The sequence below is a fragment of the Maylandia zebra genome, linkage group LG6, assembly GCF_041146795.1.
Source record: "Maylandia zebra isolate NMK-2024a linkage group LG6, Mzebra_GT3a, whole genome shotgun sequence".
Lineage (NCBI taxonomy): Eukaryota > Metazoa > Chordata > Actinopteri > Cichliformes > Cichlidae > Maylandia > Maylandia zebra.
Window position 1 is genome coordinate 40,764,883 of NC_135172.1, and position 12,557 is coordinate 40,777,439.

General features: G+C 40.8%; 1 protein-coding gene across 1 annotated transcript; it reads right to left on the reverse strand.

Moving 5' to 3' along the window:
• Positions 1-4,859: 4,859 nt before the first annotated feature.
• Positions 4,860-9,597, reverse strand: LOC101473063 (neuronal pentraxin-1). Its single transcript, XM_004538778.4, has 5 exons — positions 9,082-9,597; positions 8,517-8,724; positions 7,561-7,802; positions 7,035-7,214; positions 4,860-6,161 (listed from the first exon to the last, which is right to left on the reverse strand). The coding sequence occupies exons 1-5, from the start codon at positions 9,511-9,513 to the stop codon at positions 5,940-5,942; spliced, it is 1,284 nt and encodes a 427-aa protein (XP_004538835.3). The 5' UTR covers positions 9,514-9,597; the 3' UTR covers positions 4,860-5,939.
• Between the last annotated feature and the right edge of the window lie 2,960 nt (positions 9,598-12,557).

Below are 12,557 nucleotides of genomic sequence, written 5' to 3' on the forward strand. Positions count from 1 at the left end.
ACTTAAAAAGTAACACAATTAGCTGTTCGGCGAAAATGCTGCTACGTGGCTAAAAGTCTTGATAAAAAGTTTGTCTAAATAAATAGCATGTGATGTCTGAAAACAAGTAGGACATCTTCTCCTTACATAAAGTACAAACATCTTTTAAAAAAGAGCATCTTACATTGGTTTGCATTGCCAGCTGAGGAGGTGTCCTAGAATATGTGCTTTGCAAGCATAACATCATGTAATATGCTGTACCTTAGAAGCAGAAAATTGCTAACGACCTTCCAAAAGTATCTGTGTACTTATTGTCCTTCAGCCTGTAGCTGCTTATGTCAAGGCTTTACAGAGCAATTTCATTATAATCAATTGACGCAAAGGCGAGTGTAACTCCTGCTGTTACGTCATGTCGAGTTATCAGTCGAGATTGCTCACGTAAGAGGTGGCTTTGTGTCTTATGTATACAAAGTGCAACATCATCCTTTAGTCTGCGCTGATCTGTTTTTGTCTGTCCACTTTAAATTCTGCACAAAGCACAAAATGCTATTGCACTGCAGCAATATATTCAGTAAAGGCTTATCAGCATTACCCCGGCAGGGTATTAGGTGTGTGTAGTAAACAGACCTAGTGATTATGACTATGTGCTCTTTGATGGGTGTGTAGTGGCGCCAAATGTGAGGTGGGCTTTTGTGGCTCTGTGAGAGCCAGTATTTCCTCAGGTAGCTGTAGGATAATTTGTGGTATATCATAATAGGGGGGTTGTTTTATATTGTAGAAGGGCTGAATTCTCTTGACTTCAATGTACAAAACTATAATTTGATGAGTAGTTTGGGATCCATCTACGGAGTGATAGAGGAAATACTTTTGTGCCCTGTATATGTTTATGTGTGTTCCTGTTTAGACATCTTTGTGGGGACAAAAAATGTGAATGTTATTATACTTGTGGGGACCACAAGTGTGGTTTTAGTGTCAGGGTTACAATTAGGTTATGGTTAGGTTTAGGCTAAGGTAGGCAAGGTAAGGTAAGCAGCTAAGAAAAGCATTATGTCAATTAGATGTCCTCACTAAGATATCAAAACGAGAATGTGTGTGTGTGTGTGTGTGTGTGTGTGTGTGTGTGTGTGTGTGTGTGTGTGTGTGTGTGTGTGTGTGTGTGTGTGTGTGTGTTTTACAGGAATTTGCTTTGTATTAGTGTCTTGTCATCCTTATCAAAGGCTCTTGACCCTGGTTGCTGCCTGCTGAGCATCATGGGAGATTAAAGTTAGGCGCAAAATTTCTCTTTGCTAAAAAGAAAAAAAATCCATTGCAAGTTCAAAGTTTTTCACAAAAATCTATTGAGCAGAAATGCCTGTTAGGACAACTTTGTTTTTACCAAATGATATTTAAGTCAAGGCATAATGAATTTATTCATAAGCTAATTAACGAGTGAAACAAAACACAGTGTGTTAACTAGAAAAGGAAACACTTTTAAATTAAAAACACACGTTCAAGTAAAACAAAATGATTAAAATTCTTAAAAAATTTCATGTTTACAGTGAAAAAAAATAAAGGAGTTCAGGTGCTGGTTGAATTTGAAGCTCAGAAATGCTTGAACTGTTTAAAAAAGTCTGAACAGTGTTGATATATCTGTAGGTGATTTGTCAGTTTGTGCAAACAATAAAAGGAGCTGCAGTGTCAGTTGTACTTCAGGCGGCAGACATTGCTGAAATGTTAGCTGAATATGAATCCAGCTCTAAAACTTGACTTTTAAAAGTTTAGCTTCAGTGTGTGAGCCAGTGCCGGCAGGTGAAATGTCAGTTTATGTGTGAAGAATAAAGAAATTCCAGTGAGTGATGACAGTAGAGTAACTGTCATTCAAAGAGGATTAAAGCAGCAGAGATGTCAGGTGAGCTATGAATAAAAATAATAAAAGAATTTTGGAGTGTGTTCACTGTAAGTGTTGAAATATCAGTCAGTTGTGTATCTAAAACGTGACAGCACTTGAATGAATCTAAGAGTAAGATCGGTGTGAAAGGAACTTGACGGAATCACTGAGCCAGTTTTATAGTCCTGCAAATGCGTAAATGATTCCACTATTCCATGTTTTTAACATGTTCCTGTGCTCTTCCCCAAGACCCTGATCCTTGTGAGCTGGAGCAGAGCAGGGAGAACAGCAAAGGAAATTCAAAGGTCAAAAAACACAGTGTCAGTATTGCCCGTCTGCCTGGCAAAGGAGCTCCGTGCAGGCAGACGGGCAGTCACTGGACTGGAGTGGACAGCGAGCAAAACCAGCTTTAAGAAGCATTTACGGTTCCCCAAATGTGTCCACGTCCACTCTTTTATGGCTCTTGATCTGTATGACATCAGGCTACTTTTGCATCTGAAGCTCAGATGCATTTCAGCAGGATCTGCTCGTACTCAAAAGTCTGTCCACATTAAAACATCACATATCTCTCCGTTCACTAATTATTGTTGTTTTGTAGACGTTAGTCTTGTTTTCGTCTTAGGTTCTTTTCCTTCATGTGTCCTTTGTAATTGTGTGTAGTGTTAGAGTTCATCCCGCGGTGACAGAACTTTAGTTTTCTCATTTTGGGGTTTCACTTCATGCTTTTGTTTCACTGGTTTGTGATTTCCTTCCCCGCCCTCATTACCTTCTCCTGTTGCTGAGCACTTTCACCTGTGTCTTGTTAACCAACTGTTTCTCGTTCCTAATCGGTTCCCTTGTGGATACCCAGCCCCGTTTTCCCTGCTGTCTTTGTCTGTTGTGGTTTCTATTGTATGTCAAATCTCTCTCATGTTCCTCACAATTGCTTTGGCCTCCCGTTTGGATTTCTTTTTAAATTCTGTCAGTTCATTAAATATCAGATCGTCTTTAGTCCTTCTGGTTCTGCTGCGCCAGAAAAAGACAATACGGATGCTAACTCAGCTTATTAATGTCTACCCTAAAAGTCAGTGTTTATACTAACTCATTTTATATTTTAGGAGTAAAAATGACCCACCACTGAAGAAACAACACACCGGTGTTGGCAGCATTGCTCCCTGAGGGATAATAGAAAAATAATAAGACCTGTACCTTTTTTATGTTTTTACTGGAGGGAACAAATGCAAATGTTCTAAAGATTATAGGTCTATTTTTCTGTGCCTGTAGCTGAACTTTACATTTTTGTTTGAATTTGTAGAATAGCCAGATGAATTTTTAGTGCGCTGTAGCTGAACTATCAAATGCTCAAAGCATCTGACAGGTAAGTGACATTTCAAAAATGAGTTGAAATCCCCACAAGCACCAGTTTATTGCTGTCAATAAATGCCTAAAATGCCAAAGAATTATTTAAATATAATTAAAGCACTGAGAGAGGATTGTTTAATCATATCTATTTGCAGCCTGGCTATCAAAGTTTACATCATTAGCTAAATGTATGGAACAAAGATTCAGAAACTTCAAACTGGAAATGAGCTTGTGTTGTAACTCAAGCCCCAGATTAACAGAGTGGTTACTTACATGTGACCATATGTACATCCTGTCAAATTATAACGAAAAGCAACCAAACATAGGCTAAAGTGACACTGACTGGTTGTGTTTGGTGGAGAAATTTTGGAATATGTGGGAATATTTTTGAGGTGAAATCCCATTAGAAATCCAAAGTTATCGACTGGTTGTAGCTATTCCTGCCTGTGTTATAGGAGAACACAATCGTAACACGAATGCTCCTAATGAAACGTTTCTTTTGAAACCCCAAAAGCTGTTAGCTTTATTTTAGAGGCAAACCTCACAAACCAAATGTTACAGACTGAATGAGACAAACAATTTCACTCGAATCCTTCACACCCAGGAAGTGTGAAAATCCTGTGACGGAAGAATTTTTAATGCAGGTTGTACTTTGTGCTTTAAACTATTTAATTCTGATCTTGATTGAGAGGAGTGATTTTTTTTTTCCTTTGTGTCTTTTATTCTGGTTTTCACTTTAATATGAAAAATAGTAAAATGTCAACAACAAAAAATATACTGTTCCTTTATTTAGCTAAGCTGATGTCCTCATGGGAGTTTTAAAAGACTCCACTTTAATGTGAGACTAAAAGTAATGTAAGCAACTGATGACCACTCAGAGTGGTCTGAAGAACATTCACTCCAAGGTCAAGCCAAAGATGTAATGAATAATTATTGTGGAAAACAGAATGAAAAGCCTAAAGCTGTTTTGTTTTTCTCCCTCCAATAATGCTCTAGTCAAGTTTTGGTTCATTCTTTTTAGCTTCTTTAGATTAAAATGCAGTATAATTAATCAACAAATTGTACCCCAGCAGAAATTATTCAGCACCACATGGCATGATGAATAGTTAAGGCCCTGATAAGATTTCTTAATTAAGAAAATACTTGGTGAGAAACAAATACAACAGCTGCCCACACTGAAGAATATTTCTCAAATGTCTTTGAGTAAAATTCCCCAGGATGATCTACCTGTGGTTGGACAAATTGCTTTCACGGTTTGATGCTTGAGCTTCAGATTAAGTGTCTGATTTAAATCCAGGAAGCATTAACGGCGACACTGTATCACTGGAAATAGCTGGTGCCATAATAACAGGTAATCTGAGTTAACTGACAAAGAACGTTTAAAGTTAAAAGTTTGAGTTCAGGCTGAATTTATTTGAACTGTTATGACAAGACACTTTCCCCCCTCTGACTGCCGTAGTGCCTCACACCACAAATAATAAACCTGGCAATAAGGGCTTATTTTCTTATCCAGTCACCTTAATCTGCAATGCACTCCATGCAGTTTCTTTTTGTTTTCTGCTTTGTGGCCGTCACTATCGCTTCCTTTTTCACCTATCTGGTTTAAAAAAAAAACTCCACTTACTGTTGTTTGTTACTATAGAAATGTTCACATAAAGCCAGGAATGCACTCTGACATTAAGTATCACAATTTTATTACAAAAATTAAATTCTTCATCTCTCAGTTTTGCCATGCTTGGAGCATATAACAATACAGTAAAAAACCCAGACCCGGAGAAGATAGTAAAGCAGATTTCAACAATGCTTTCACAGCACTCTGTCATTCATGCTGTTACTATACAGTTACTGTAACATTCCTAATACAGAGTAGTACAAACACCTGCCAAAACACGTCATGTCAGATAACAAACTGTAATTAAATCACGTTTACCAGAAGAACAAGAAACTCAACCCAGCTCAGAGGGGAAAAGAAAAAGAAAAAACAGAAACCAGTAAACATTGAATTTGCAACTGAAAACATACCGAATGTGCTGAATATTTGTACCAGCCCAAGGCACCCAGGCTTCTAGCAATGTTGGCAAGTTAACGACATTCTTACAGAAACACTTGAAGCGAACGATGATTACAAATCGACTTGTACCACAGTTTGACTTTGCAGTGTCCTTCAACGTACCCTCCTCTCCTGGCATTCCTCTTCATCAGTCACAGTGCAAGTTCCGGAGGGGCGGGGCAAAGTGGAGGAGGAGGGAGGGTGGCAGGGAGGCATGGGAGGAAGGGAGGGGTCACGGGGAGCTGTACCGCATCAGACATCACTTTACAGCGCCAAACACTGACAAGAATTGGACGGACAGCGTAATCTCCCACTCTCCTGAAGGAAGGGTGGGGGCGAGAGTGGTTATGTAATTCCTCACTTGGATTGTGAATTGTCCAAACGTAAGGCGCAGATTGCCAGTTGCCAGTCCAAGACGAAATAAGCCAAACGAAAAGCTTAGATGTGCTTTCAACTGAATGTCCAAGAAAGAAAAAGGATAATAGCAATACTTTCTCACTGAGGTTTCCAAGATGAAATAGATTCTTTTTTTTTCCTCAAGATGAAAAGCGTTGTTTTGCAACATGGATACCTAAGAATGGTGGAAATCCCAGATTTAAGCTTACTTATAACTCAGATAGTCTCTAACAAACGTCAAATGAAGACAAGAACGACAAAAGCTCAGAAATACAGATAGGCCTTTCTTCAGCGGTGAGATGCAGTTCAGTTGGCTGAACGGCAAGGCTCGAAGGTCCATTTGGTCACTCCGCCAAACACTTCGATGTTGCTCTCTGTCCAGGAGAACACATTGCCAGTCGATGCTTTGCTATTGCAGGTTGCCAAGTTATAGATCTCGGTGATAGAAAGTTTCTTATCCCAGATATTTAAGTTTGCCAGCTCACCAACAAAGGCTTGTGTGGCATCAAAGCCTCCTCCCAGCGTGTCCTGTGAAACAAAGGGATGTTAAGCATTTCACTTGGGGGTTTTCACAGGACAGTTGCAAGGTTATCCAGACTAGTTAAGGTTTATAAGATGAAAAAACTCGGGGCTTTAATTTGTACAAGAAACACACTCTTGTTTAAAGTGGGATCCTCTTTATGGAGGACAAAAAGTGCCAGGATCCAAAAAGAAAGAGAGAAAATTGATCAAATGTAATCTTGAAAATAAATAAATGTATGCCTTTAATTTGTTATAACTAATGATAGTTTCAGTTTATTTGTTAGTTTGTTTCAGTTTACTTCAGACACTTATGTTAAATTATGCAAATAACGGGCTGAGGGCTTGGCAAGTTTTGCCATATAGTTGATCACTGGCAGGCTCACACACACGAGAAAACTACACTAACATTAATGAATAAAATGGGGGGAAATAAAGTTGAAAAAGGAATTAATTCAAGCTAAAGACAAAATTAAAACAAAAACAATTAAAATAGAAATATCTTTTGTCCCATTTTAGGAATTAAATTATGCCTCCTTTTCTACAAATTCTTGCCATTTTTTATCTTCCATACTCCTGAAAATACTTGATCCAGGTAGAAAGCCAAAACTGCAGCTGGATTTCATTTAAGAATATGATTGCAGTATGGAGGATACATCTTGCTTAGTTTTCTCTGTAAAATAGATCTCAAATTATGCTTCTCTATCAAAATTCATGCCTTGCACACACTGGAAAGCATTAATTGACCACCTCTGCAGTGCCCCCATGGTCTCATTTCATAAATATTGCCACTTTTAATCTTTGTTCAAATTTAATCACATAATTGGTTGAGAATTATTTCCAAACAGGTGTAGGATTAAATGTCTAAAAATTAATATCCACCTGCTCTTGTCCCAGGACCAGCACACCCTCTGGTTTGATGGGGTGGTATGGTGCCAGATTTTCCCCGCTGCCCCGCTTCACTCCGTCCTGGAAGGCCTCCCACATCCCGTCACGGGTGGTCCACGTGATGCAGAGGTGATGCCATTTTCCATCATTGATGAGGAACGGCAGTTTTGCAACCTGGAGCAAAGACATTTCGTAAGTTCCATTGTTCAATATGTCTTCCACACTTTGGTAGGACAGACTCGGCACATCGTGATGCCTTCCTGCTGAATCATTTCCCCCCATATCACATATCTCCTCGTCTTCTATAAAAAGGTTGCTTCTGTTTCAAACAGCACCTATTTTAACTCAGCCTCCTGTTGTGTTACAGAGAAGCTGTCAGGTTACCCTGACTCATCCAAGCAGAAAGTATTGCAGCTTTCCCCAACTGTAAATTACTATTTTGATGTGTTACATACACTTCCTGCAAAGGTGAGAAACGTGTGAATTCACTTTGCTTCCAGGATAATAGCTTTTTCATTACCTTGTCATTGATGAGAATCTCCATGGGGTTGTTCCCCCACTCAATCAGCACCAGTTCATTGGCCTGTCCTGGAACTGCATAGGAGAAGGGGGTGCCCACCCCAGGCGAAGCATTGGACTTGATCCACAGACACACGGTGAAGGCGTACATCTCAGGAAGGCTCTTCTTTGCTTTGGCGTACATATAGTTGGTTCTCAGGGGGAAAGTGATCTGGAACTTATCTGTTGGTCGGGTGTCTTTGCCTGTTGATGAGATTACTGTTAGTTAAAGCACTAGTAGTGAGCATTTTATTCATATGTCTAGAGATAAATTACAGGAAAGCTGAACATCCATACGCCTACATACATTTTGTAAAACTATGGTACATGACAGAGTCTTTAAAAAGCAAAAGAAGCTGAGGGCTGACTAGTTTCATACAATCTTTTCCATCATGGTTCTTTGCACCATTGCGATCCTGTGATATTTTGTGTAAGATGGCTCTGTCTCCTCCCTCTCATTCGGTCTAACATACGCACGCGCGTTTGCACGTGTTGGAATTTGAACCGACCCTGGATATTTGCTCCAAAACGCGCCGGTGCGAGGCGCGCGACGCAAAGTTTCACTAATCCCCTTTGCAGAGGCTCATATACAAGCTGGATCTTCAGATTCTTTGAAAAACAAAAACTCAGCGAAGCAAAAGTGCAAACAGAGCCTGAGATATGCAAAGCAATGCAGCTCCCCTCACCACTCTCTCATATCTGTGCGCAATGTGATGGTTGCGGTAAAAAGGTTTCACATTGCCGCTGCTACCTGTTTGGGGTGGGGAGTTTTCTAAGGGATGTTACGTCCTTGAGCGTGAAACACAATTAAATTACATCTAATCAGCTTTTAAATTGCCGTGGTTCGTTTTACTGCCGTGAAAGCAACACGGGGTCGAGCAGCTTTAAAGTCCCGTGCCCGTTGAAATCCAAACGCACCTTTCTCCAGGTCTGTTATCCGGTGGTGCAGAGAGGTGAGCGTGGACTCCACTCTGTTCCGCTGCTCGGTGTCATTCCTCGGTCCGGATTTGGTCTCCTCTAACGTGTTGACCCGGGACAGAACTTGCTTCTCCATGTCATCTATCTTGTTTTGCAGCAGGTCTTTCAGGCTGTTTGCTTGCACGGTGTTATTCCCCCGGCTGTACTGCTGCATCGGACAGAATGAGACAGAGAGGGGGTTAAAGAAGTGACAGGGAAGACTTCTTTTTCTTTAAAGTCCCTGGAAGCTGTTTACTCTACTCACTGCCAAGCGCAGAGCTTTATCTTAAACGTGCTATTCGCTTGATTTTATAGGCTGCGGAACATTTCACTTTACACGGAGCTTCTCTCCAACAAACAGATAAATATGTTAGAAAACACATGTGGCCCCAAGTACAAGCTGCAGAAAGCCGCAGCAACACACAATCAACGAGTTAAAGAATATTATCCTTTAATCTAATTAACTATGGAGGCTATTTAATTAACTTTTGATCTTGTCGGCAAATCACTCGCTCTGCTTTCCTACCTCTAGATTCTCCAGTCTCTGTTTGAGCGTCTGTAAAGTCTGTCCCAGCTGGGCCAGAGTATCCGTAGTGCCCCGAGATACATCCCCCATCGTGTTCTTCGACCCCGGCCGCCGACCGCCAGGTCCTGCGGCCGCAGGGAGGCTCTGGCTCTCGCAGCGGCTCAACTTGGATGTTAGTTCCCTGATTGTCTCCTTTTGGTTCACAATGGTCTCCTTTTGCTGCAGCACCGTCTCCCGCAGTTGTATGATAGTGCTCTTCAGGTCTTCCGCCGGGCCGCTGTTTTGCATCGTAGCTGTGCACAAGTCCATATCCTTGGGCACTGACGTGCAAATAAACTGCGTCTGTCCGAAGTCTTGCCCGAGGCTCTCCACAACAACCAGGCAGGAAAGTAGAAAAAGTTTCCACGAGAATCCCTCCATGGTTCCAGTCATGCGTCAGGGATTGAGTGTGAGAGAGAGTGGTGTCTCCGAGATTTCAGCACCACGGAGCTGTCCACTGAAGCTGTGAGACTCGCGCTGCTGTGTGCGGCTTATATAGCGGACAAACCAGCGCAGATTCACTGCATCACTGAGGGGAGGCAGCGGGTTCTGCCAAGCCCACAGAGTCCAGCCCCTTATTTAAGGTCGTATTCACTCTGTCCTAACACTTACAGTGGCAGAGAGTGCGTGTACACCACAAAGTGAGATGAGATCGGGGAAGAAGAAGAGGAGGGGATGCAAAACGTTTCACGTGAAGTCTCAATCACTTGTCTTCAGTCTACTGCTAACAAACCTTCAGAATAACGTAACGTTAAATAAAGGGTAAAACCAGTCTCCAGTTTTCTGTCACGGTTGTGATTTGATCTTAAATTGAAATGATTGAAATAACAGAAACATTATTTTCACTATTTTAACCGTTTATTGAATAAAAAAAGGATGAAGTGATGATATGTAATGTGTAAATATCTCTAACTCTCGAAACCTTGTTCATTAACATTTATAGTTTCTGGGCAGTAAGAATATACATAAACAGGTGACAGTATATTAATTAATAGTAGAAACATAAGATAAGAAACAAAAAAACACAACACTCAGTCAAATAGAATTTCTGATCCGTTTTTAATGCCTTTATTTGAGGTAAAGGAATCTTTTTCTGGAAAGTTAAGCTATTCCACATTTTTGACCAAATATCATTTTTACTTTACTTTAGAGCTTAATAAGATTTTAGTAACAAATTTTGCATTTCATTTACTTATATAACGGAGGATGTTTTTATTGAACAATATATTATTTTCCTTTTAAAGCCTTAAGTTTAATTTTGAGTGATCTCATTTTATTTTAATTATCGCATTCTTTCTTAACTGTGACATCAAAGTTAAAGATTAATTGAATTTTGTTAAACTGCAGAGAAATTAAAAGGCTGAGCTGAGCTGTACAAAGGACACGTCTCCACTCACTTCAGCACCCTGTGCACCATACAACTGTCTGCGCTTCACGCTCATCCAATGCGCGTTTGTGAATGCAAAATTATCAGTCCACCTTAAATGAAAACAGCTCCCCATCCTTCAGAAAAGTCTGTCCCACGGTTAGAGACCCCACCACAACCTCTCATTTTCTCACCCGCCCTCTCTCCCTCCCTCTCTCCCAATCTGTCTTTTTGGCATGCACGCTGGCGTCGTAAAACCGACTCCACTGGTGTCCAGAAATGTACTCCACGGTGCAGGTTCTTCAGTGACTTTAAAGTATAACAGCCTTGTTCACATCCCTAAACAACACGCTGTCAGAGTGTATTTTCCTTTTTGTTCACTGTAACAAAGTGTGCACCGCAGCAGCCACTCGGAGCCTGACAGAGACGCGCTTTGGGCTCGTCTGATGTGATGATAGCAGTTATGTTAAATCTCACCACTACAAGAGCGAAGGCGCTAAAAGGAAAGTCAAATGTTTCCAAATAATTAATCAGACTGTTGCGTAACCACCCCCGCGGCTCTCACACGAAAAAATAAGATGCACAGCGAGCAACACTTAGCACAGATCATGTTGCGATACCAAAACGCGAGTGATACGTGCAGGGTGAGGATGAGGGTTTAAAAAAACAATCACGTGCATCCGGGACTTTCCACTTTGGCATTAGAAAATTAAATGATATTTATGCAACACAAGCAGGTTTGTTCTCATGTATGAAACGAATTTGTTTCTTCACACCAAGTGTGGAGGGCTGAACTGAAGTAATGAATACATACAAAGATAGAGTACTGTGCACAAATCTGGAGCCACTCCCCCTGTCTTTACATTTTGTTTCCAAAGAGCCAGACTTACCTATAACTTTTAAAGTGGTCTTGAGCAAGTTGTCACCCATTTTCACTCCAGTCCTTTTACTTAATCACTTTCAGAGGATAATTTTCTTTGTTAAACTACTTGATACTTAACTGACCTACGACTCATTCAAATAGGAAAAATCATAAAGAAAAAAAGCTCAAGCAAACACCTGACACAGGACCTAAGAGATGTATCTGGATCTGCAGATGGTCAAGCTATTGTTCACTAAAGCAACATAAGAAATAGCCTCAGTGGAAGGATGGCTGTCCAGAGGCCATTCTAAGAGACGGGTAAAAAGGAGAAAATGCTGAGGTATGGCCAATTACACACAAGATGGAACAGAAATCTGTGGGAACAAGTCTGATGGAGGAATGAATTGAAATGTAATTTTTTTTTTGGTTCAAAGCCTGTATTTGTATAGTGCTTTACTAGTCCCTAAGGACCCCAAAGCGCTTTACACATCCAGTCATTCACCCATTCAGACACTGGTGATGGCAAGCCACCCTGGGGCGCACTGACAGAGGCGAGGCTGCCGGACACTGGCGCCACCAGGTCCTCTGACCACCACCAGTAGGCAACGGGTGAAGTGTCTTGTCCAAGGACACAACGACCGAGACTGTCCAAGCCGGGGCTCGAACCGGCAAACCTTCCGATTACATGGCGAACTCCCAACTCTTGAGCCACGATCAATATTTACAGAAGATTTTGGGAGAAAGGAACAACAGTGAGTGTCTAAGTTTCACGTATTAAACATGGTGGAGGCCCTGTCTTAATTTGGGGCTGTATTTCAAACAGTAGTTTGGGGGTTTTGTCAAATTGGATGGAATTATAAACACAAAAAAGTACCATCAGACTTTGATCTGCCATGCAATACCGTCCGAAAAGCTTCATTTTCCAGCATGACAATGATCCCAAACACAATGCCAATGCAATAAAAGTATTTCTGGATGGGAAAAACCAGAATGGGAACACTTATCAGTCATGGATCGTCATGATTTCATGTGGATAGATAGATTGAATTCTGGCAGTTTGGTCGTTCAGAAAAAAAAACTACTGAAACTAAGCACACTGAAAGAAGAAAAAGTTATGTGCATCGACCGAGGTTAGTATGTGTAAAGACACAGAGGCGAGTTTAACCTTTGTTATCACAATTATTATCAACTATATAGGCTCTCCTTAAT

What these genes read in the sequence shown, in the direction of transcription:
- LOC101473063 (XM_004538778.4), bottom strand. Translation starts at nt 9,513, where the DNA reads ATGACTGGAACCATGGAGGGATTCTCGTGGAAACTTTTTCTACTTTCC. An exon ending in AGAGACTGGAGAATCTAGAG is followed by an intron (nt 8,725 to 9,081) that starts GTAGGAAAGCAG and finishes TGTCCGATGCAG; the next exon opens with CAGTACAGCCGGGGGAATAA. An exon ending in GATAACAGACCTGGAGAAAG is followed by an intron (nt 7,803 to 8,516) that starts GTGCGTTTGGAT and finishes TCTCATCAACAG; the next exon opens with GCAAAGACACCCGACCAACA.